This window comes from Chiloscyllium punctatum, chromosome 40 (assembly GCF_047496795.1).
Source record: "Chiloscyllium punctatum isolate Juve2018m chromosome 40, sChiPun1.3, whole genome shotgun sequence".
In the NCBI taxonomy this organism is placed as follows: domain Eukaryota; kingdom Metazoa; phylum Chordata; class Chondrichthyes; order Orectolobiformes; family Hemiscylliidae; genus Chiloscyllium; species Chiloscyllium punctatum.
In genome coordinates, this window is record NC_092778.1 from 25,871,637 (window position 1) to 25,895,824 (window position 24,188).

The 24,188-nt window shown below is 42.3% G+C and overlaps 1 protein-coding gene across 2 annotated transcripts in view; it reads right to left on the minus strand.

Moving 5' to 3' along the window:
- LOC140464442 (kinesin-like protein KIF19) overlaps positions 1-24,188 on the minus strand; it is a 302,590-nt gene that overhangs the window by 72,319 nt on the left and 206,083 nt on the right. For both annotated transcript variants that reach the window (XM_072559496.1, XM_072559497.1), the window contains one exon: positions 4,619-4,740. In XM_072559496.1, coding sequence (XP_072415597.1) covers positions 4,619-4,740 — 122 coding nt within the window. The remainder of the gene's footprint in view (positions 1-4,618; positions 4,741-24,188) is intronic.

Consider the following 24,188-nt stretch of genomic DNA (forward strand, 5'->3'; position numbering starts at 1 on the left):
CTTAAATAGTTGTAACACATTAGCCAAACTTCGACACCTCATTGTGGCTATTGATGATACAAATATCTCAGCAAAGTGCCGAACAATCACTTCTCTAGCTTCCCACAAAGTTCTAGTGTACACAGGGATGTGTCCACCTTTATGCATTTTAAGCCATTCAACATCTCTTCCTCTGTAATATCGACATTTTCGAGATGCAGCCATTTATTTCCCAATGTTCTGTATCTTCCATATCCTTCTCCACAGTAAACTCTGTTGCAAAATACTCATTTAGTATCTCCCCCATCTCCTGTGGACCTACACATAGGTGGCCTTGCTGATTTTTAAGGAGCCTATTCTATCCCTAGTTACCCTTTTGTCCTTAACGTATTTCTAGAATCCTTTTGGATTCTCCTTAACCTTATTTGCCAAAGCTATCTCATGTCCCCTTTTTGCCCTCCTGATTTTCCTCTAAGTATACTCCTACTGCCTTTATATTGTTCTAGGGATTCATTCAATCTCTGATGTCTATACCTGACATGTGCTTCCTTCTTTTCCTTAAACAAAACCTCAATTTCTCCAGTCATCCAGCATTCTCTATACCTACTAGCCTTACCCTTTAGCCTAACAGGAACATATTGTGTCTGGGTTCTTGCTGTCTCAATTTTGAAGGCTTCCCATTTTCCAGCTGTCTCTTTTCCTGCAGACATCCACCTCTAATCAACTTTTGAAAGTTCTTGACTAATACAATCTAAATTGGCCTTCCTCCAATTTAGAACTTTAAGCTTTAGATCCGGTCTTCCTTTTCCATCACTGTTTTGAAACTAATAGAATAATGATTACTCATCCCAAAATACTCTCCCCCCCACTTACACTTCAGTCACCTGCCCTGCTTTTTTTCCCACAAGTAGGTCACATTATGCAATTTCTCGCATAGGTACAGTTACATACAGAATCAGAAAATTTTCTTCTACATACAAATGTCTCTCCTTAAGACTATGGCAGTCCCAGTCCATGTTTGGAAAGTTAAAATCCCCTACCATAACCATCCTATTATTCTTACAGATAACAGATCTCCTTACAAATTTGCCTCTCAATTTCCTGCTGACTATTGGAGGGAGTCCCAATAAGGTGATCATCCCTTTCTTATTTCTTAGATTTACCCAAATAAATTCCCTGGATGTATTTCCAGGAATATCCTCCCTAAGTCCAGCTATAATGTTATCCTTAATCAAAAATGCCTCTCCTCCCCCTCTCTTGCTCCACTATTATTTCTATAGCATCTTTTTTTAACCAAAAGGAACACATTTTACTAAAAAGGAATCAAGGTGCGGTCTTCAGCAATTTTGTTACCGTACAGAGGCCAGATAGGAAACAATGTTTTATTTTGAAATTGCAGCTTTATTATTTTAACATGGTTGAAGGTTTGGTCAGGTTGTTAACCTTCATGGAAATAATTTATCAAAAAGATGATTTATCAACTGTTCAAAGTTTGTGAGAAGATTTGTAGCTCGGGTGCTCGTTGTTGTGGTTCTGTTCGCCGAGCTGGGAATTTGTGTTGCAGACGTTTCGTCCCCTGTCTAGGTGACATCCTCAGTGCTTGGGAGCCTCCTGTGAAGCGCTTCTGTGATCTTTCCTCCGGCATTTGTAGTGGTTTGAATCTGTCGCTTCCGGTTGTCAGTTACAGCTGTCCGTTGCAGTGGCCGGTATATTGGGTCCAGGTCGATGTGCTTATTGAGTGAATCTGTGGATGAGTGCCATGTTTCTAGGAATTCCCTGGCTGTTCTCTGTTTGGCTTGTCCTATTATAATAGTGTTGTCCCAGGCGAATTCATGTGGCTTATCATCTGCATGTGTGGCTACTAAGGATAGCTGGTCGTGTCGTTTCATGGCTAGTTGGTGTTTATGGATGCGGATCGTTAGCTGTCTTCCTGTTTGTCCTATGTAGTGTTTTGTGCAGTCCTTGCATTGGATTTTGTACATTACATTGGTTTTGCTCATGCTGGGTATTGGGTACTTCGTTATGGTGAGTTGTTGTCCGAGAGTGGCTGTTGGTTTGTGTGCTGTTATGAGTCCTAGTGGTCGCAGTAGTCTGGCTGTCAGTTCAGAAATGCTCCTGATGTATGGTAGTGTGGCTAGTCCTTTGGGTTACGGCATGTCCTTGTTCCGTTGTCTTTCCCTTAGGCATCTGTTGATGAAATTGCAAGGGTATCCGTTTTTGGCAAATGCATTGTATAGGTGTTCTTCTTCCTCTTTTTGCAGTTCTGGTGTACTGCAGTGTGTTGTGGCCCTTTTGAACAGTGTCTTGATGCAAAAGAAGTATAACCTATACTATTAAAGGACAAGCCAAACAGAGAACAGCCAGGGAATTCCTAGAGGCATGGCACTCATCCACAGATTCAATCAATAAGCACATCAACCTGGACCCAATATACCGACCACTGCAACGGACAGCTGGAACAGACAACCGGAAGCAGCAGATTCAAACCACTACAAATAGCGGAGGAAAGATCACAGAAGCGCTTCACAGGAGGCTCCCAAGCACTGAGGATGCACCTAGACAGGAGACGAAATGTCTGCAACACAGATTTATCAACTGATTATGATGAATGCTCAGATCTTGACGAATGAATAAAAACTGAGGAAGAGACTGCAATGGAATTTAATAGGTCGAATCTTACAGCAAGTAACTCTTAACTCAGTCTATCCACAGTGGTGGGAAATCTGTTGGAAGCAATTCTGAGGGACAGAATTAATTTGAATTTTGAGAGGCAGGGATTTTTCAAGAATAGTCAGCATGGTGTTGGTACATGGTGATCATGTCTGACGAACTGGACTGAATTTTTTAAAAAGATGACCAGATGTTCGATATTCTCTAGTCAGATTTCAGCAAGGCTTTTGATAAGGGCCCAACACAGGAGACCGATAGCAAAGGTAAATACCAATGGGATCCAAACAAATTTGGCAAATCAGATCTGAAATTGGCTGAGTGGCAGAAAGCAGAGGTGATGGTTGAGGGGTGTTTTTCTGGCTGGACGTCTATGTCCAATAGGGTCCATTTGGGCAGGACAAACAAGGCAAGAGAATATATGATGAATGGTAGGACCCTGGGAAGCACTGAGGATCACAGGATCCTTCGTGTGCATGTACACCAGTGTCTTGAGATATCAGGACTGGTGGAAAAAGTGGTTAAGAAGGTATACGGGATACTAGTCTTAGTCAAAGCCAACAACTCAAGAACATACAGGTTATACTGAAACTGTATAAAATATTGGTTAGGCCACAGCTAGAGTATTATGTGCAGCCTGGAATCAACATTGTAGGAGGAATGTAATAATATTAGAAAGGGCGGAGAGGTTATTTACCAGGATGTTGCCTGGACCAGAGAATTTCAGTTACAAAGAGAGATTAGACAGAGTAGAGTTGTTTTCTTTAGAGCAGAGGAGATGGAGGGGAGACATGATTGAGATGTATAAGATTATGAGGGGCATAGATAGGTTGGCAGGATTTCCCCTTGATAAAAAGACAAATGACCAGAGGTCAGATTTAAGGTAAGGCTCAGACTGTTTCGACGAAATGTGAAGGAAAGTTTCTTTTTAACCTAGAAAGTGGTAAGAATCTGGAAATGACTGTCTTTAAGGGCAGTAGAATCAGAAACCCTCATAACTTTGAATAAATATTTTGATGTACTGGTGATGCCAAGGTGTCCAAGGCTATGGACCAAATGCTGGACAATAGTTAGGTGGTTGAAATTTGATGGCCAAAGGGGCTTTTCCTGAGCTGTGGATCTCTATGTCTACGATTTATGATTTCCTGATTCCCTAGGTCCTGTCTATCATCAACAAGGCATGTGTCAGGAGTGTGGTGGAATATTCCACACTTGCCCAAATGAGGACAGCTTGAACAACACTCAAGAAGCTCAACACAATTTGATTGGCACCCCAGCCACCACGGTCAACATTCAGTCTCACCACAATCGCGTCACAGCAGCAGTAGTATATTCCATTAAGAGTCCTGATAAAAGGTCCCAAACTGAAACATAGACTCTTTTGCTCCTCTGACGCTGCTTGACCTGCTGTACTTTTTCCAGTTCTACACTTTATTGGCCATTTCATTATGAAGCATTGCAGTAACTCAAGGCGGCTTCTCTGGCGTCATCTTTCAATCTTGCAACCTCTACCACCTAGACGCACAAGGGCATGGGAAAACCACATCTTGCAAATTCTCCTCCAAGCCACACACCATCCTGACTTAGAAATATGCTGCTGTTCCTCCAATATCACTGGATCAATATCCTGGCACCCATTCCCTAATAGCATTGTGGGTCTACTTACACCAAGGACTGCAGAGGTTCAAGAAATCAACTCACCACAACCATCTCCAGGGTAAATATGACGATAAATATTGGCCCAGTCAGCAACAGCAAGGTCCCATGAACAAATAAAAATATAAATGCTAATTGGTGCAGTTGAAAATCTATTGATATATGTTGTTGATGTACTTTTGGTTATGCACCGGATTATTAACCCGGTGCATAATCATAAACATCGCATCATCTTGAAATATTAGCATTTCTCCTAACAACTCCTAACAACAAAAGGATCAAGTTGTTGATGTGGACATCACAGCAGTTAAATTACCCTCAATGTGTTGGAGGTGATGTTGTGGAGGGTGATCAGGCTGTCTAGTGTCCCCTCTTCCATCTCTTGCGAATACATGGTGTAGAGGTTGTGTAGTTGCTGTGGAATTTGGATGTTGTGATCTGGAGGAAAACAGAAGTAGCATCAGCAGTTGTATACATGTGCACACACTATCCCCAAACCCAGAGCAAACATCTATCGTACTCTGATTAATTTTGCTGAAATTAGTTGAGGGGTTTTGAAGAATGGTCACAATATTTGAACAAGGAGGAATTCTGTCAATATTCAAAATATAATTAAGAACTTAAATTGAGCCCATACATGAATTTTACATCATCAATATAAAAAAAGTCAAACCTCATAAAAACCACAAATCATCAAACAGGCTTCCTAATACAGCCACTGTATCTTTCTCTACCTTTATATTCTATTAGTTATTATTTCTATTATACTCTGAGCAGTCTATCCACTCTCAGTTGGTGTCAATTACTTTGGCTATAAGTATCTAATTCTATGCATGACCATGCACCTTGCATAGCGAGGAGGTCTAACTAGCTGTAACTAGTCAGGTACCACAGGATTCAATCCTTGGGCCCCAGCTTATAATTTACATTGATGACTTGCATGTAGGGATACAAGGTACTATAACCAAATTTGCAGAAGACAATGAAATAGGTTGGAAAGTAAGGTACAATGAAGAAATAAGAAATTTAAAAATGGATAGGGATAGATTAGGTGATTGGGCCAAAATTAGACACATGGGTATTATAGAATCCCTACAGTGTGGAAGCAGGTCATTTGGCCTGTCAAGTCTACACTAACCCTCCAAACAGCAACCCATCCCTGTACTTCTACATTTCCCATGGCTAATCCACCTAGTCTATACATCCCTTTTGGCCATTTATCATGGCCAATACACCTAACATCTTTGGATTGCAAATGTGTGAAGTTACCCATTTTGATTGGAAAATTTTTAAAAAAGCAACTCATTATCTAGATGGAGAGAAACTTCAAAATGCTTCAGTTCAGAAGGATCTGGGTGTCCACGTGTATGAGTCACAGAAAGGGAGTATACAGGGACAGCAAATAAAAAGGAAAGCAAGTAGAATTTTGGCATATATTGCAAAAGGAATGGAGAATAAAAGCAGGGAAGTGTTGCAATTGTACATAATGAGACCGTATCTGGAATACTGCTTACACAGTTTTGATCCACATAAGGAAGGATGTAATTGCACTGGAGGCACTTCAGAGAAGGTTCACTTGATTAATTCCAGAAATTGAGCACTTTAGATCTACACTTACCAGCATTTAGGAGGATGAGAGGAGATCTATTACAAGATGCTAAAGGGGATTGACAAGATAAATACAGAGCAGATGTTTCCCCTTATGGGGCAATCTAGAATGAGAGTTCACAGTTTTGGGCTAAGAGGTGGTAGATTTAAAACACAGATGAGGAGAAATTACATATCTGAAATGGTAGTGAATCGGTGCAATCTGTGAATCCCTAAGCCACAGTGTGATGGACACTAATATATTTAAGGAAGAGACATTCAGATTTTTAATTAACAATGGGTTGAAGGGTTATAAAACGTGGACAGGAAAATGAAGTTGAGGTCAAGATGAGACTAGCTATGATTGCATTAAATGGCAGAACAGGCTTGAGGGGCTGCACTGCTTGCTCATAGCTCTTATGATTGGCCAACTAGCCTTTTTCTATGCCGAAACCATTCTTTGATTTAATGATTGAAGCAACATAAAAACAGAAGCAGGCTAATTCAGCCCCTCAGGCCTGTTGCTCCATTCAATTAGATCACTGCTCATCTGCACCTCAATCCATTAATGTATCCTTGATACAGTTCCTTTGATAAACACACATTCAAGTATCAAGAGCTGCAACTCATTGCTGTCTTGGATCAGGACATTAAGAGTTCAAGCTCCTCCCTCAATATTTAAATACATCGTTTAGGCTGGTATTTGGGGTGATGTGCTGAAGTAATACTTTAAAATCAAGGCTGCGCCTGCCCTTGCAAACAATTCAAGAGATCCCATGGTACTATCCAAGGAAAAGCACAGGGAATTCTCCTGGGTATCTGTCCAATATGCCTCATTCAACCAACACTGAGACCAGATGAACTGATTTGTAGTTCAGACTGCTTTGTGAGAATTGGTTGGTGTGTTTTCTGTGTTAGGGACAAAGCTTCAAAAATATTTCAGTGGCTGAAAATCAACCTGGGATTGTGACAAGTGCTATGTAAATGCAAAACTTTGTTTAATAAAACTGTTTCATTCTGTTTTGAAAATGTCAATTGATGAAGCATTTTAGGGTAAAAGAGATTCTGTTACACTTTCTGACAGCAAGTGTGTATCTCTGATGTATGCCAACATTCCCTGATATATCTCTGATATTCCTTATCTATTCCTGATATTCTCTGATATCTCCCTGAAGTAATCTGATCCTAAAGGGCCCATTGCCACTGTGAGGACTTCTGCATCTAGATTCTTCACTAGCAGAAATTATTTCTCTGTCTATCTAAAAATGTTTGGAAATCTGTCGTCACTGCCTCAGTTTTGCTGGGTCAAAATTCTGGAACACACTCCCTATAGCATTGAGAATGTACCCACACTATTTGGACTCCAGTAGGTTCAAAACAACAGCTCACCACCACATTCCCCAGGGCAACTCAGGATGGGCATTAAATTGCTGGCCCAGCCAGCAAAAACAGAGAGTTGTGAACATAGCCTATTCTATCACGCAAACTAGTCTCCATCCATTAACTGCATCCATATTTCCTACTGCATCAGGAAAGTAACAAATGTAATCAAAGACCCCTCCCACTCCGGTTAAACTCTCTTCCATCCTCTTCCGTCAGGTAGAAGATACAATTGTTTGTATACATGCACAAACAGACTCAGGAACAGCTTCTTCCCTGCTGTTATCAGACTCTTGAATGGACTTCTTTGCTGTTACTCTCTGCACCAGCTGTAACATTATATCCTGCACTCTGTTTTGTTCCCCTGATGCAGTACAGTACGAACTACCCATAAAGCACATCAGACAACCCTTTTCACTGCACTGCGATACACGTGACAGTAATAAATCAAATCAAAATGATATCATGAGACTTGTGGTTTCCTTTGAATGCTATCACTGGTGGCATACATCTCTGATTATGCCTCTGCCAATCAATAATTTAGCTTCTCTGTTATTTTATATTTAATATATAGTGGGTTATTTTTAAGTCTGATATCCAGCCACAGACAAGTTAACATTGGGAGAAGCACTGCCACATAATTTGACAGCTTTAAACATGTACTTAGCCTCCAATCCTCTTGAGTCCCAGCAGGATTTCATCCCACTGAAACAAGTTATAAAATTATTGAATCGTAACAATAAAGCTTTGAGATTGTAGAAATGGAACAATTTTAAGAGAGTGGCTAATCATTCAGTTAACCATAACTCTTGAATTTAAGTGAGATTACAATGGTGAGATTCTTAGCTTTACAAGTCTCTATTCACTTTGAACAAAACATTTGCCTTTTGGGGTACATCTGCAGATTAATGTGTCATGCCAATGTGAGACTTAATCACACAGCCATAAAAATATGGCAGCAGCAATACCATCTTTACATTCCTCTTTCCCACTTTCCAGTCCAGATAATGTACTTGTTCTATATACACTCACTACATTGCACTTCTCACATTCCCAGACATTCTGCTTCAACCGCTAACACCAGCGAACTCTGCAGTTCAACACTTCATTGTTTAGTCATGTACTTGTTTCTAGGCCACAGACACCCCCACAATGGAAGTGCTACAATGATAGAACATCATTTCTACAAGAATGCTGCACTGTCAGAGGGTCTGTATTTGAGTTTGTGTTGTATTGTTAGAAGGTCAGTATGAAGGGAGTGCTGTATAATTGGAGAGTTAGTACTGAGAGGATGCCGCACATTCCAAAAGTCAGTACAGAGGGAACGCAGCACTGTCAGAAGGTCAGCACAGGAAAAGGTACTTTAGCCCATCGTGTGCATGCCAACCAAAAACAAGTAGCTAACTATTCTAATTCCTGCACTTGCCTCATAGCTTTGTATGCCTTGGCATCGCAAATGTACCTCTAAATACTTCTGAAATATTATGCCTTTAGAGGCAGTGAGTTCCAGACTCTACCCCAATGAGTGAAAAAGCTTTTCCTCACATCGCTCCAAAACCTTCTGCCTCTCACCCTAAATCTATAATCATTGATCTCTCCATCAATGAGGAAAGGTTTCTTCCTATATACCCAATCTATGCAGCTCATAATTTTATACATTTGATCATATCCTCTCTCAAACTCCTCTGTTCGAAGGAAAACAAACTCAGTCTGTTCAATCTACTTCATAACTGAAACTCTCCAGTCCAGGCAACATCCTAGTGGATCTTCTCTGCACCCTCTCTAGCGCTATCACATCCCTCTAATAATGTGGATTCCAGAACTGCACATAATATTGTAACTGCGGTCTAACTGGCATTTTATACACTTCCAGCATAACTTCTCTACTCTTAAACTAAGTCTTGACTAACAAAGGCAAGCATACCATTTGCCGCCTTAACATTTTACCCACCTACCCTGATACCTTTAGGGACTGATGGACATGCACACCAATGCTTCCCAGAGACCAGCACTGTCGGAAAGTCAGCACTGAGGGTATACTGCACTATCATTGAATTGGTACTGAGGATGCGCTTTGCTGTCAGAGGTTCAGTACTGGGTGAGTGCCAATTGTTGAAGGGTCAATACAGAGGGAGTGCTGCATTGTTTGGGGAGGGAGGGGGGAGGACGTCAGTGCAGACGGAGTATCACAGTATCAGAGGGTCAGTACTAAGGGAGTGCAGAACTGTAGGAGGGTCAACAGGGAGAGAGCACTTCACTACAGGAGGGTCAGTAGTGACAGTGTGCTACACTGTTGGAAGGTCAGTACAGCAGGAGTATCGCACTATCAGGCAGTCAGTAGTGAGGAAGTGCAGAACTGTGGGAGGGTCAGCACAGAGGAAGCACTCCATACCGGAGGGTCAGTACTGAGAGTGTGTGGCACTGTTGGAGGCTCAGTACTGAGAATTTGCTTTACTGTCAGAGAGTCAGTTCTGACAGTGTGTGGCACTGTCAGAGAGTCAACAGAGGAGTACTGTGAGTGAGATCACAGGAAAACTGGAATGGTCTTACCTGACTGTAGGCGTAGAGTTCCCAAGGGAGAGGGCTGATAGGTAAGAAGTACATAAGTGCAAGTAAATATTTACAACTTTTATCACTTAGTTTGTGAGGTTTTTTTGTGTTTCGTAGTTTCTAAAGCTGTACTCTGTAGAAACAAGGAACAGGAAAGAAAGGCCCTAGCCAAATTGATATTATTTGATATTAAGCATCTTCCAAAAGGTTTAATTTAAAGGGGTAACTCATGACAGGAGAGCGCAAAGCAGCAATGTAGTTTTCCTCAATGTGGGAAAATAGGTGCCCTGGACTAGCATGTGTGCAAACAGTGAGTCAAGCTGCAACTCCTGGAAGTCCTGGTTTTGGAGGTGGAGCAGAGGTTGTAGAACATCACAAAGCTGAGAGAATCATGGATTGCATGGACAGAGAGGTGGTCACACTGCAGGCTAAGACTCCATAGGCAGAAAAGGAATGGGGCACCATCAGGCAGAGTAAGAGGACTCAGCAGGCAGTGCAGGAATCCACGGTGGCCATTTTTTTGCAAAATAGATATACTACTTTGGATACTGTTAAGGGGAATGGCCTTTCTGGAAAAAACAGCAATAGCTGAATTTGTGGCACCTGGGTTGGCCCTGTTGCACAAGGGAGGAGCAAAAATTGTAGAAATGCAATAGAAGATTAAATTGTAAGAATGTTGACAGGTGCTTCTGTAGCCACAAATGAAACTCCACGATGGTATGTTGTTGTCGTGGTGCCAGGATCAAGGATGTCTCAGAGTGGCTACACGACATCGTGGAGGAGGAGGGAGAACAGCCAGTGATCAAGGTACAGGATATAGGTTAAAGAAAAAAAGATGAGGACCTAAAAGCAGAATATAGGGAGTTAGGAAGCAAGCTGAAAAGTAGGAACCGAAAGATAGTGATCTCAGCATTATTACCAGTGCTATGAGCCAATCAAAGTAGAAATAGCAGGATATATTAAATGAACATGTGATGGGAAAGGTTTCAGATTCCCGGGGCACTGGGGCCAATTCTGGGGGAGGTGGGCCTAATACAAACTAGGTAGGAGTGGGGCTGACGCCCTAGGGGGAGTATTTGCTAGTGTGGTTTGGGAGGTTTTAAACTACATTGACAGGGGAATGTGAACTTTTGTAAGGAGTCAGGAAGGGGAATCAGGGTCAAAAACAAATGGCAGAAAGGAAAATAAGAGAAGGGATAGAAGAATCAAAAGTGAGAATTAAACAAGGCCACAGTAAAAAAAAAGATAATGGAAGAAGGAACATTAAAAAGACAAGCCTTAAGGCTTTGCGCTCGAGTGTGTGGAGCATTTGAAATAAAGTGGATGAATTAATCATGCAGACAGGTATAATATAGTTGGGATAACGGAGACATGGCTGCAGGGTGACCAGGGATGGCAAGTGAACATCTGGGGATTCAGTATTTAGAAAGGACAGACAAAAAAGGTGAAGGTGGTAGTGATGCATGACTGGTTAAAAAGAGTACAAACACAATATTGAAGAAAGATATTAGCTCAATCGGGTAGAATTGAGAAATATCAAGGGGCAAAAAGCATTAGTAGCAGTGGTGTGTAGACCACCAAATTGTATTGGTGATTTGGAAATGGCATTAAGCAGGAAATCAGAGATGCATGCAGTAAAGGACCATCTGTAATTATGGATGACTTTAATCTGCAAATAGATTGTATGTATCAAATTGGTTACAATACTATAGAGGAAAATTCCTAGAGTGTAGATTGGATGGTTTTCTGGAGCAATATGTTGGGGAACCAATTAGAGAACAGGCCATCTTTTCTGTTATGTAATGAGAAAAGAGTAATTGGTAATGTCATTGTAAGAGACTCCTTGGAGATGATCAATATAATATGATAGAATTCCTCGTCAAGGTGGAAAGTGAGGCAGTTACTTCCAAGTCGAGGATCCTAAATCTTAATAAGGGAAACTCTGATGATATGAGGCGTGAGTTATGAAGGACTGGGAAATGTTATTCAAAGATTCACTCTGAGGCTATACCCTCAGATCCTCACCTCTACTATTGGTAGAAACATTCATGTATAGGCAATGGCAAATATTCAAAGAGCAAATGGGAAGACTACAAAAACTATTTATTCCTGTCTGTTGGCAGAGTGCAAAGAGAACTATGGCCAAACCATGGCTTATGAGGGAAGTTAGAGATAATACTAGATGCAAAAGAAAGTGTAGAAATTGGCAAGGCAAAACAATAGACCTGAGGATTGGGAACAGTTTAGGAGGACCAAGGGATTAATTAAGAAGGGAAAATAGAGTATGACAGTACGTTTGTAGGGAACATGAGAACTGACTGTAAAAGTTTCTAAAGCTATGTAAAGAGAAAAAGATTGGTGAAAACTAATGCAGGTCTCTTACAGTCAGAAATGGGGGAATTTATAACTGGAAACAAAGAAATAGATTATGAAGTAAATTCATATGTCGCTTCTGTCTTTACAAAGGAGGACATGAATAATGTAATAATGAAAAACAAGGTTTAGTGAGCAGGAGGAACTGAAGTAAATCTAGACTATTAAGAAAATAGTTTTGGAAAAATTGATGGGATTGAAGGCTGAAAAATCCTTGGGCCTGATAATCTACATGCCAGAGTACTTAAAAGGAGTGGTCCTAGAAATAGTGGATGCATTGGTAGTCATCTTACAAGATTCTTCAGACTCTGGAACAGTCATACAGTCATAGAATCATACAGCACAGAAACAGTCCAACTCATCCATGCTGACCAAATTTCCCAAACTAAACTAGTCCTATCTGCTTCTGTTTGGCCCATATCCCTCTAAATCTTTCCTATTCACGTACCTGTCCAAATGTATTTCACATGCATCAACCACTTCCTCTGGCAGTTCATTCCACATATGAACTACCTTCTGTGTGAAAACGTTGTTTCTCAGATCTGTTTTAAATCCTTCTCCTCTCACCTAAAAAGTGTGTCCTCTAGTTTTGAACTCCCCTATCCTTGGGAAAAGACCTTTGCTATTCACCTTATCTATGCCCTCGATGATTTTATAAACCTCTATAATGTCAGCCCTCACACCCTACACTCCAGGGGAAGAAGTCCCAGCTTATCCAGCTACCCCTTATAACCCAAAAAGTCCAGACAGATAGTCATAGAGTCATAGAGATATACAACATGGAAACAGACCCTTCGGTCCAACCCGTCCATGCTGACCAGATATCCCAACCCAATCTAGTCCCATCTGCCAGCATCCGGTCCATATCCCTCCAAACCCTTCCTATTCATATACCCATCCATACGCCTCTTAAATGTTGCAATTGTACCAGCCTCCACCACATCCTCTGGCAGCTCATTCCATACACGTACCACCCTCCATGTGAAAACGTTGCCCCTTAGGTCTCTTTTATATCTTTCCCCTTTCACCCTAAACCTATGCCCTCTAGGTCTGGACTCCCCAACCCCAGGGAAAAGACTTTGCCGGTTTACCCTATCCATGCCCCTCATAATTTTGTAAACCTCTAAGGTCACCTCTCAGCCTCTGACCCTCCAGGGAAAACAGACCCCACCCGTTCAGCCTCTCCCTATAGCTCAAATCCTCCAACCGTGGCAACATCCTTGCTAATCTTTTCTGAACCCTTTCAAGTTTCACAACATCTTTCCGATAGGAAGGAGACCAGAATTGCACACAATATTCCAACAGTGGCCTAACCAATGTCCTGTACAGCCGCAACATGACCTCCCAACTCCTGTACTCAATACTCTCACCAATAAAGGAAAGCAAACCAAATGCCCTCTTCACTATCCTATCTACCTGCGACTCCACTTTCAAGGAGCTATGATCCTGCACTCCAAGGTCTCTTTGTTCAGCAACACTCCCTAGGACCTTACCATTAAGTGTATAAGTCCTGCTAAGATTTGCTTTCCCAAAATGCAGCACCTTACATTTATCTGAATTAAACTCAATCTGCCACTTCTCAGCCCATTGGCCCATCTGGTCAAGATCCTGTTGTAATCTGAGGTAACCCTCTTCGTTGTGCACTACACCTCCAATTTCAGTGTCATCTACAAACTTACTAACTGTACCTCTTATGCTCGCATCCAAATCATTTATGTTAATGACAAAAAGTAGAGGCCCCAGCACCGATCCTTGTGGCACTCCACTGGTCACAGGCCTCCAGTCTGAAAAACAACCCTCCACCACCACCTTCTGTCTTCTACCTTTGAGCCAGTTCTGTATCCAAATAGCTAGTTCTTCCTGTATTCCATGAGATCTAACCTTGCTAATCAGTCTCCCATAGGGAACCTTGTTGAACGCCTTAGATCACATCTACCGCTCTGCCCTCATCAATCCTCATTGTTACTTCCTCAAAAAACTCAATCAGGTTTGTGATACATGTTTTCCAATGCACAAAACCATGTTGACTATCCTGAATCAGTCCTTGCCTTTCCAAATACATGTACATCCAGTCGCTCAGGATTCCCTCCAACAACTTGCCCACCACCAGGCTTACTGGTCTTTAATTCGCTGGCTTGTCCTTACCACCCTTCTTAAACAGTGGCACCATGTTATCTAACCTCCAGTCTTCCAGCACCTCACCTGTGACTATCGATGATACAAATATCTCAACAAGAGGCCCAGCAATCACTTCTCTAGCTTCCCACAGAGTTCTAGGGTACGCCTGATCAGGTCCTGGGGATTTACCCACTTTTATACGTTTCAAGACATCCATCCTCCTCTGTAATATGGACATTTTGCAAGATGTCACCATCTATTTCCCTACAGTCTATATCTTCCATATCCTTTTCCACAGTAAATACTGATGCAAAATACTCATTTCGTATCTCTCCCATTTTCTGCGGCTCCACACAAAGGCCACCTTGCTGATCTTTGAGGAACCCTGTTCTCTCCCTAGTTACCCTTTTGTCCTTAATGTAAAAACACTTTGGATTCTCCTTAATTCTATTTGCCAATGCTATCTCATGTCCCCTTTTTGCCCTCCTGATTTCCTTCTTAAGTATACTCCTACTGCTTTTATACTCTAAGGATTCACTCGATCTATCCTGTCTATACCTTACATATGCTTCCTTCTTTTTCTTAACCAAGCCCTCGATTTCTTTAGTCGTCCAGCATTCCCTATACCTACCAGCCTTTCCTTCCACCCTGACAGGAATATACTTTCTCTGGATTTGCATTATCACATTTTTTAAGGCTTCCCATTTTCCAGCCATCCTTTTACCTGCGAACATCTGCCCCCAATCAGCTTTTGAAAGTTCTTGTCCATTACCGGCAAAATTGGCCTTTCTCCAATTCAGAACTTCAACTTTTAGATCTGGTCTATCCTTTTCCATCACTATTTTAAAACGAATAGAATTATGAACACTGGCCCCAAAGTGCTCCCCCATTGACACTTCAGCCACCTGCCCTGCCTTATTTTCCAAGAGTAGGTCAAGATTTGTACCTTCTCTAGTAGGTACATCCACATACTGAATCAGAAAATTGTCTTGTACACACTTAACACTATGGCAATCCCAGTCGATGTATGGAAAGTTAAAATCCCCTACTTTAACCACCCTATTATTCTTACAGATAACTGAGATCTCCTTACAAGTTTGTTTCACAATTTCCCTCTGACTATTTGGAAGTCTATAATAAAATCCCAATAAGGTGATCATCCCTTTCTTATTTCTCAGTTCCACCCAAATAACTTCCCTGGATGTATTTCTGGGAATATCCTCCCTCAGCACAGCTGTAATATAATCCCTTATCAAAAACACAACTCCCCCTCCGTTCTTGCCTCCTTTTCTATCCTTCCTGGAGCATTTGTATCCTGGAACATTAAGCTGCCAGTCCTGCCCAGCCCTGAACCATGTTTCTATAATTGCTGTGATATCCCAGTCCCATGTTCCTAACCATGCCCTGAGTTTCACTAAATCAATACTTTTCGTCTTTTCGTCAGTATTCACTCAGGAACAGGACACTGTTGCTGATGTGAATATTGAGTCACAAGTGATTAGAATGGATGGCCTTGAGGTACGTAGGGAAGAGGTCTGGGGAATACTGGAAAGGATGAAAATAGATAAGTCCCCTGGGCCTGATGGCATTTATCCTAGGATCCTCTGGGAAGCTAGGGAGGAGATAGCGGAGCCATTGGCCTTGATTTTTAGGTCGTCGTTGTCTTCGGAGACAGTGCCAGAAGACTGGAGGATAGCGAATGTGGTTCCCTTGTTCAAGAAGGGGAGCAGGGATAGCCCGAGTAACTATAGGCCAGTCAGTCTAACTTCTGTTGTGGGCAAAGTCTTAGAGAGAATTGTAAGGGATAGGATTTATGAACATCTGGATAGGAATAATGTGATCAAGGACAGTCAGCATGGTTTTGTGAAGGGCAGGTCGTGCCTCACAAACCTTATTGAATTCTTTGAGAAGGTGACCAAGGAAGTGGACAAGGGTAAAGCAGTAGATGTAGTGTATATGGATTTTAGCAAGGCGTTCGATAAGGTACCCCATGGCAGGCTAATGCAAAAACTACTGAGGTATGGCATTGAGGGTGCATTAGAGGTTTGGATTAGGAATTGGCTGGCTAGAAGGAGACAGAGGGTAGTAGTTGATGGTATAGGTTCATCTTGGAGCGCAGTTACTAGCGGTGTTCCACAAGGATCTGTTTTGGGACCATTGCTGTTTGTCATTTTTATAAATGACCTGGAAGAGGGGCTTGAAGGCTGGGTGAGCAAGTTTGCGGATTACACGAAAGTCGGTGGAGTTGTGGACAGCGAAGAAGGATGTGGCAGGTTACAGCGCGATATAGGTAAGTTGCAGAGCTGGGCAGTAAGGTGGCAAATGGAATTCAATGTAGCTAAGTGTGAAGTCATTCACTTTGGTAGGAGTAACAAGAAGATGGATTACTGGGCTAATGGTAGACTACTTGGTAGTGTGGATGAGCAGAGGGATCTTGGTGTCCATGTACACAGATCTTTGAAAGTTGCCACCCAGGTAAATTGTGCTGTGAAGAAGGCATTTGGTGTACTGGGCTTTATTGGTAGAGGAATTGAGTTCCGGAGTCCTGAGGTCATGTTGCAGTTGTATAAGACTCTGGTGCGGCCTCATCTGGAGTATTGTGTGCAGTTTTGGTCGCCATACTACAGGAAGGATGTGGAGGCATTGGAACGAGTGCAGAGGAGGTTTACCAGGATGTTGCCTGGCATGGTAGGAAGATCGTATGAGGAAAGGCTGAGGCACTTGGGACTTTTCTCATTGGAGAAAAGAAGGTTTAGGGGAGATTTGATAGAGGTGTACAAGATGATTATGGGTTTAGATAGGGTTGACAGTGAGAACCTTTTTCCGCGTATGGAGTCAGCTGTTACTAGGGGACACAGCTTTAAATTAAGGGGTGGTAGGTATAGGACAGATGTTAGGGGTAGATTCTTTACTCAGCGGGTTGTGAATTCATGGAATGCCCTGCCAGTAGCAGTGGTGGACTCTCCCTCTTTATGGTCATTGAAGCGGGCATTGGACAAGCATATGGAGGTTATTGGGCTAGTGTAGGTTAGGTAGGCTTCGGTCAGCGCAACATCGAGGGCCGAAGGGCCTGTTCTGCGCTGTATTTTTCTATTTTTTTCTATGTTCTATGAGTTCATCTGCCTTCCATGGTAGGCCCCTTGCATGGAAATAAATGCAGTTTAATTTATTAGTCCTACCTTGTCCCTGCCTGCCCTGACTGTTTGACTCGCTTCTGTTCTCAACTCTACCAGTCTCAGATTGATCTCTTTCCTCACTATCTCCCTGGGTCCCCCCCCGCCCACCTTAAGTGGCAGATGGAGTTTATTCAGATAAGTGCGAAGTGCTGCATTTTGGGAAAGCAAATCTTACCAAGACTTACACACTTAATGGTAAGGTCCTAGGAAGTGTTGCTGAAGAAACAGACCTTGGAGTGCAGGTTCATAGCTCCTTGAAAGTGGAGTCGCAGGTGGATATAATAAGTGAAGAAGGCGTTTGGTCAGAGTATTGAGTACAGGAGTTGGGAGGTCATGTTGCGGCTGTACAGGACATTGGTTAGGCTACTGTTGGAAGCTTGCGTGCAATTCTGGTCTCCTTCCTATCGGAAAGATGTCGTGAAACTTGGAAAGAGTTCAGAAAAGGTTTACAAGGACGTTGCCAAGGTTGGAGGATTTGAGGTACAGGGAGAGGCTGAACGGGCTGGGGCTGTTTTCCCTGGAGCAACGGAGGCTGAGGGGTGACCTTATAGAGGTTTACAAAGTTATGAGGGGTACGAATAGGATAAATAGCCAAAGTCTTTTCGCTGGGGTCAGGGAGTCCAGAACGAGAGGACAGGTTTAGGGTGAGAGGAGAAAGATATAAAAGAGACCTAAGGAGTAACGTTTTTACACAGAGGGTGGTACATGCATGGAACGTGTATGGAGGTAGCTGCCAGAGGAAGTGGTGGGGGCTGGTACAATTGCAACATTTAAGAGGCATTTGGATGGGTATAAGAATAGGAATGGTTTGGAGGGATATGGGCCGGATGCTGGTGGGTAGGACTAGATTGGGTTGGGATATCTGATCAGCATGGACGGGTTGGACAGAAGGGTCTGCTTCCATGTTGTACATCTCTATGACTCCATGTCTACTGATTGTCCTTTGCCTAATTTGCTTCTTATGTCCTTAAAAATTTCAAGTAGATTTGTTAGGCACGACCTCCCCTTTACATAGTCACACTCACTCTGAAGCACTTACAGGTACTCCGCAATCTCATTCTTCATTATGGATTATAAAATTTTATCAATGAATATGGTCAGGCTAACTGGCCTGTCCTCTGCTTCCCTCCATTCTTAAACAGGGATGTTGCATTAGCCACTTTCCAGTAAGCTGGCAACCTATCTGACTGATGATTTATGAATCACCACCAGTGCCTCCACAATCTCCTCAGCTATCTCTGTCAAAATTCTGGGTGTAATCCATCCAGTCTGGGTTATTTAACCACCTTTGGACCTTACAGCTTTCCCATCACCTTCTCCTTAGTGATGGCCACGACACTCATCTCTGCCACCCTGACTCTTCTGGAGTTCCGTTATGCTACTGGTGTTTTCCACAATGAAGACTGATGCAAAGTAGCTACTCAGCTCCTTTGTTCCCATCATTTCTCCAGTCTCATTTTCCAGCAGTCCAATGTCCACTCTTGCCTTTCTCTTATTTTTTATATAGCTAAAAACTCTTGCAATTGTCCTTTATATTACTAGCAGGCTTGTCCGCATATTTCATCTTCCTTTTTTTTATTTGTCCTCTCCTGGTTTTTAAAGGTTTCCCAATCCTCTAACTTTCCACTGATCTTCACCACAGTGGGTGCTTTTCCTTTTCTGCTGCTCCTGATTTCCCTTGTCAGCCATGGTTGCCTCCTTAATTTCTTTTTTCTTCCTTGGGATGAATCTCTGCTGTGCCTCCCAAATTACCCTCAGAAACTCCTGACATTGTTGCTGTTCCATCTGCCCTGCTCAGCTGCCCTTCCATTCTACTCTGACCAAGCTCTTCCTCATGTCTTTTTAGTTCCCTTTACTCAATTGTAATATCGTTACATCTAATTCCAACTTCTCCCTCTCAAACAATGGGTGAATTCTATCATAGTATGATCATTTCCCCTAGGTATACTATATTCTTAAACCCAAATTAAAAGGTGTGGTGCTGGAAAAGCAGAGCTGGTCAGGCAGCATCTGAGGAGCAGGAGAGTCAATGTTTTGAGCATAAGTTCTTCATCATTCAACAGTCCTGATGAAGAACTTATGCTTGAAATATTGACTCTCCTGCTTCTCAGATCCTGCCTGATCGGCTCTACTTTTCCAGCACCACAGTTTTGACTCTGACTTCTAGCATACGCAGTCCTCACTTTCTCCTTTTTTCTTAAGCCCCTTAATCAAGTCTGTCTCTTTATGCATTACACATTTGGAGTTTCAGAAGGCTTTCAATAAAGTCCATATAAGAGATGAATTTGTAAAATTAAAGCGCATGGGATTGGTGGTTGTGTATTAAGATGGATAGAAAATTGGTTAGCAGATAGGAAACAAAGAATAGGAATAAATGTGTCTTTGGCTGAATGGCAGTCAATGACTAATGGGTTACCACAGGTATTGGTAGTAGCGATCCTTGCAGTGCATGTACATAGATCCCTCAAAGTTGCCACCCAAGTTAATAGAGTTGTTAAAAAGGCAGATGATGTTTGGGCTTTCGTTAACGGAGGACTGCATTTAAGAGCCATGAAGTTTTGTTGCAACTCTATAAAATCCTAATTAGACCACACTTGGAATAGTGTGTTCAGTTCTGTTCGCCTCATTATATGGAGGATGCAGATGCTTTAGAGATGGCGCAGAGGAGAATTACCAGGGTGCTGCCTGGAATGGGAGACTTGTCGTACGAAAAGAGGTTGAGTGAGCTTGGGCTTTTCACATTGGAGAGAAGGAAGAAAGGATAAAGGTATACAAAGTAATGAGAGGCATAGGTAGAGTAGATAGCCAGAGACTTTTCCCCAGGGCAGAAATGGCTATCACTAGGGGTCATAATTTTAAGGTGATTGGAGGAAGGTAGAGGGGAGAGATCAGAGGTCAGTTCTTTATGCAGAGAGTGATGGGTGCATTGAATGTACTGCCAGTGGTGGTAGTAGAATCAGAGACATTGGGGATATTTAAGCGACTGCTGGACAAGCAAATGGAAGGCCATAAATTGAAGGATGTGGAGGTTCGGTTGATCTTAGATTAAGATAAATGCTTGGCAAAATATTGTGGTCAAATGGCCTGTACTGTGCTCTACTGTTCTACATTCGAGAGTGTGGTGCAGGGAAAGCACAGCAGGTAAGACTGTATCTGAGGAACAGGAGAACTGATGTTTCGGGCATAAGCCCTTCATGAGGAGTGGCTTATGAAGCCATTCCTGACGAAGGGCTTATGCCTGAAACATCAATTCACCTGCTCCTCGGATGCTGCCTGACCTGCTGTCTTTTTCCAGCACCACACTCTCAACTCTGATCTCCCAACATCTGCAGTCCTCGCTTTCTTCTATGTTCTTTGACCCAGCTATTCACAATAAATGATAAGGGAACTACATATAGTATCTCAAAATGTATTGATAACAGAGTGGAAGGGTGAGCTGTAAGGAGGATGTAGAGATGTTGCAGTGTGATTTGAACAGAGTGAGTGAGTGGGCAAATGTATGGCAGACACAGCATAATGTGGATAAATGTAAAGTCAATCACTTTGGTAAAATAAGAAGGCAGATGTTACCTGAATGGCTAAAAATTGAGAAGGGGAATGTTAAGTGAGACCTGGGTGTTCTTGTACTCCAGTCACTGAAAATAAACACAAGGTGTAGCAGACAATAAAAAAAATGCAAACTGTATTTTGGTCTTTATAGCAAAAATATTTGAGAATATGAATATGGATGTCTTGCTGCAATTATACAGGGCTCTGGTGAGGCCACACCTGGAATAGTTATGTGTTCAGTTTTGATCTCCTTATCTGAGGGAGAATGCTCTTGCTGTAATGGAAGTGCAGTGAAGGTTTACCAAATTGTTTCCTGGGATGACAGTGCTGATGTATATGGAGAGATTAAGTCAGTCAGGAACATAGTCAGTAGAATTTAGAAGAATGGGGGTGATCTCATAGATATTTATGAAATTCTAGCAGGACTGGACAGGTTAGATGCAGGAAGGTTATTCCTGATGCTGGAGCAGTGCAGACCCAGCGGTCATTGTTTAAAAATAAGGGGTAACGCTTTCAGGACTTAGGTGAGGAGAAATGTATTCACCTAGAGAGAGGTGAGCCTGTGGAATTTATTACCTCAGAGGACAAAATATTACATGTTTTCAAGAAGAAAGTAGATATAGATCTTGTGGCTAAAGGAATCAAGGGATATGAGTGGAGGGTGGCATGGAAAATCAGTTGTTAGCATTGCTGCCTCACAGTGCCATAGATCCGGGTTCGATTCAAACCTTTCCCTACGTGAAAAACTTCCCTTGCACACCTCCCGTAAACTTTCCTCCTCTCACCTTGAACCTGTGCTCCCTTGTAATAGAAACTTCACTCCTGTGAAAAGCTTCTGACTATCTACCCTATCTATGCCTCTCATAATTTTGTAGAGGCCTCCTCTCAGCTACTGTCTTTCCAGTGAAAACAATCCTAAGCTTTTTAACCTTTCCTCATAGCCAATGCCCTCGGGACCAGGCAACATCCTGGTGAACCTTCTCTGCATTTTCTCCAAAGCTTTCATGCCTTTCTGGTAGTGTGGTGACCAAAGCTGCACATAATACTCCAAATGCAGCCTAACAAGGATTTTATATAGCTGCAACATGGCTTGCGAACTCTTGTACTCCATGCGATACTACTTCTCAAGCATCTTGGCCACCTGTGTTGACACTTTTAGGGAACTGTGGACCTGCATGCCCACATCCGTTTGTTAACTTCCTCCGGGTGCTCCAGTTTCCTCCCACAGTCCAAAGATGCATAGTTGAGGTGGATTCACCTTGTTAAATTGCAGTGTCCAAGATTATGCAGGCTAGATGGATTAGCCAGAGTGAATGCGGGATTATGGGTATATGGTGTGGAGCTGGGTTTATGAGGGATGGTCTTGGAGGTTCATTGCAGACTCAATAGGCTAAATGGCCTGTTTCCGCACAACAGGGATTCAATGATTTCTATGACTCGATGATCAGCCATGATCATATTGAAAGGCGGAGTAGGTTTGAGGGGTCAAATGGCCAATTCCTCCTCCTGTCATCCAGGTTTAATACGAAGAGTGTGCTGCAGTGTCAGAGGGTCAATACTGCGGGAGCACTGCGCTGTTAGAAGGTCAGTACTGAGGGAGGGTCTCATTGTCAGAAGGTCATACTGAGGAAGCACCACACTGACCGAGGGTCAATACTGAGTGCCACATTGGTGAAGGGACAGTACTGAGACAGTGCCACCCTGTCAGAGAGTGAATAATGAAGTAGTGTTGTGCTGGCAGAGGGTCAGTACTGATAGAATCCTGCACTGTTGGAGGGTCAGTACTGAGGGAGTGCTGTCCTGTGGGAGGGTCTGTATCGAGGGAGCACTGCACTTTCGGAGAGTCAGTACTCAGGGAGTCATGTACTATTGAAGGTTCAGTACTGAGGGCGCGCTGCACTAGTGGAGGATCAGTACTGAGAGGTGCATTATCAGACAGTTAGTACTGAAGAAGTGCTGCACTCAAACTGTCAGGACAGAGGGAGCACTGCACGATCAGAGGGTCGGTACTAAGGGAGTGCTGCACATCAGAGGGTCAGTAAGTGAGAAATGGTGGATGGATATTTATCAGGCTGGAAGAACGTTTGGAGGCAGTAGTGGACCTTTGCTTTGCCTGTTAGGCCTCAGCTGGAATATTGTGTATAGTTATGGATGCCACATTATTGGAAGGATATGAATGCATTGGAGGGGGGACAGAAGCAATTTAGGAAAATGACACCAGGGATGAGAATAGATGGAAAAAGTTGGGATTGTTCTCTTCAGGAGGGAAACATGAAATCTGATTGAAGTTTACAAAAATCACAAGAGGTCTGAATCAAGTGGATAAGGAGAAATCATTCCCGCTATTAAAAGAGTGAGAATGATAAGGAACAGATTTAATTTGATTTGCAAAAGAAGCAAATGCATGGTAAGAAACAGCTTTTTTTCCACACAAGTGGTTTAGGTCTCAAATACACTGTCTCCAAGTATTGTGGAGGCAGAGTCAACTGCAGCATTCAAGAGTGCATTAGGTTGTTACTTAAATAGATACAATATACAAGGGTTTTGGAAAAAGGCAGGAGGAACACTGCACTGATTGAGAGCTGGTGAAGGCATGATGAGCTGAAAGGTATCCTTCTGCATTTAAACAATTCTGAGATTCTATGCTTCAGTTGGAGGGATGCCTGCTAAAAGCAAGCTTATTTGAATAATAGTTTGGTAAAAACAAGCTACCCAGCTGATCTGTCCTATTTGTGAAAAGAAAACTTCTACATCAGTTCAGGGTAAAACCCATTTGTTCTTTTGAATGTGATTGAAAGAACATCTGAAGACTGTGTCCCTGAGCAAGGCATGTCTGCAAGACTTCAGAAACAACCATATCTGATTACTGACTTAACCCCATCAAATGGAGAATGCTTTAATCTTCTGGCCTTCAAGAATATCATTGGACAAAGTATTTATTTTCTTTCAGAAAACCAACCTCGGCAGATGAATTTGTTTATTCTATCTCTTTTCCAATGAGCTATTAATCCACCTTATTGAATTTTTTTTATTGATAATTAATTCATAATTGTGTTTATAAAGAAACTCTATTTTCGATCTTGTTGTTTAAAACCTGAGCTAGACACAATATTTAACTGGGATAATGATCTTTATGTGATATTGCACCTCCTG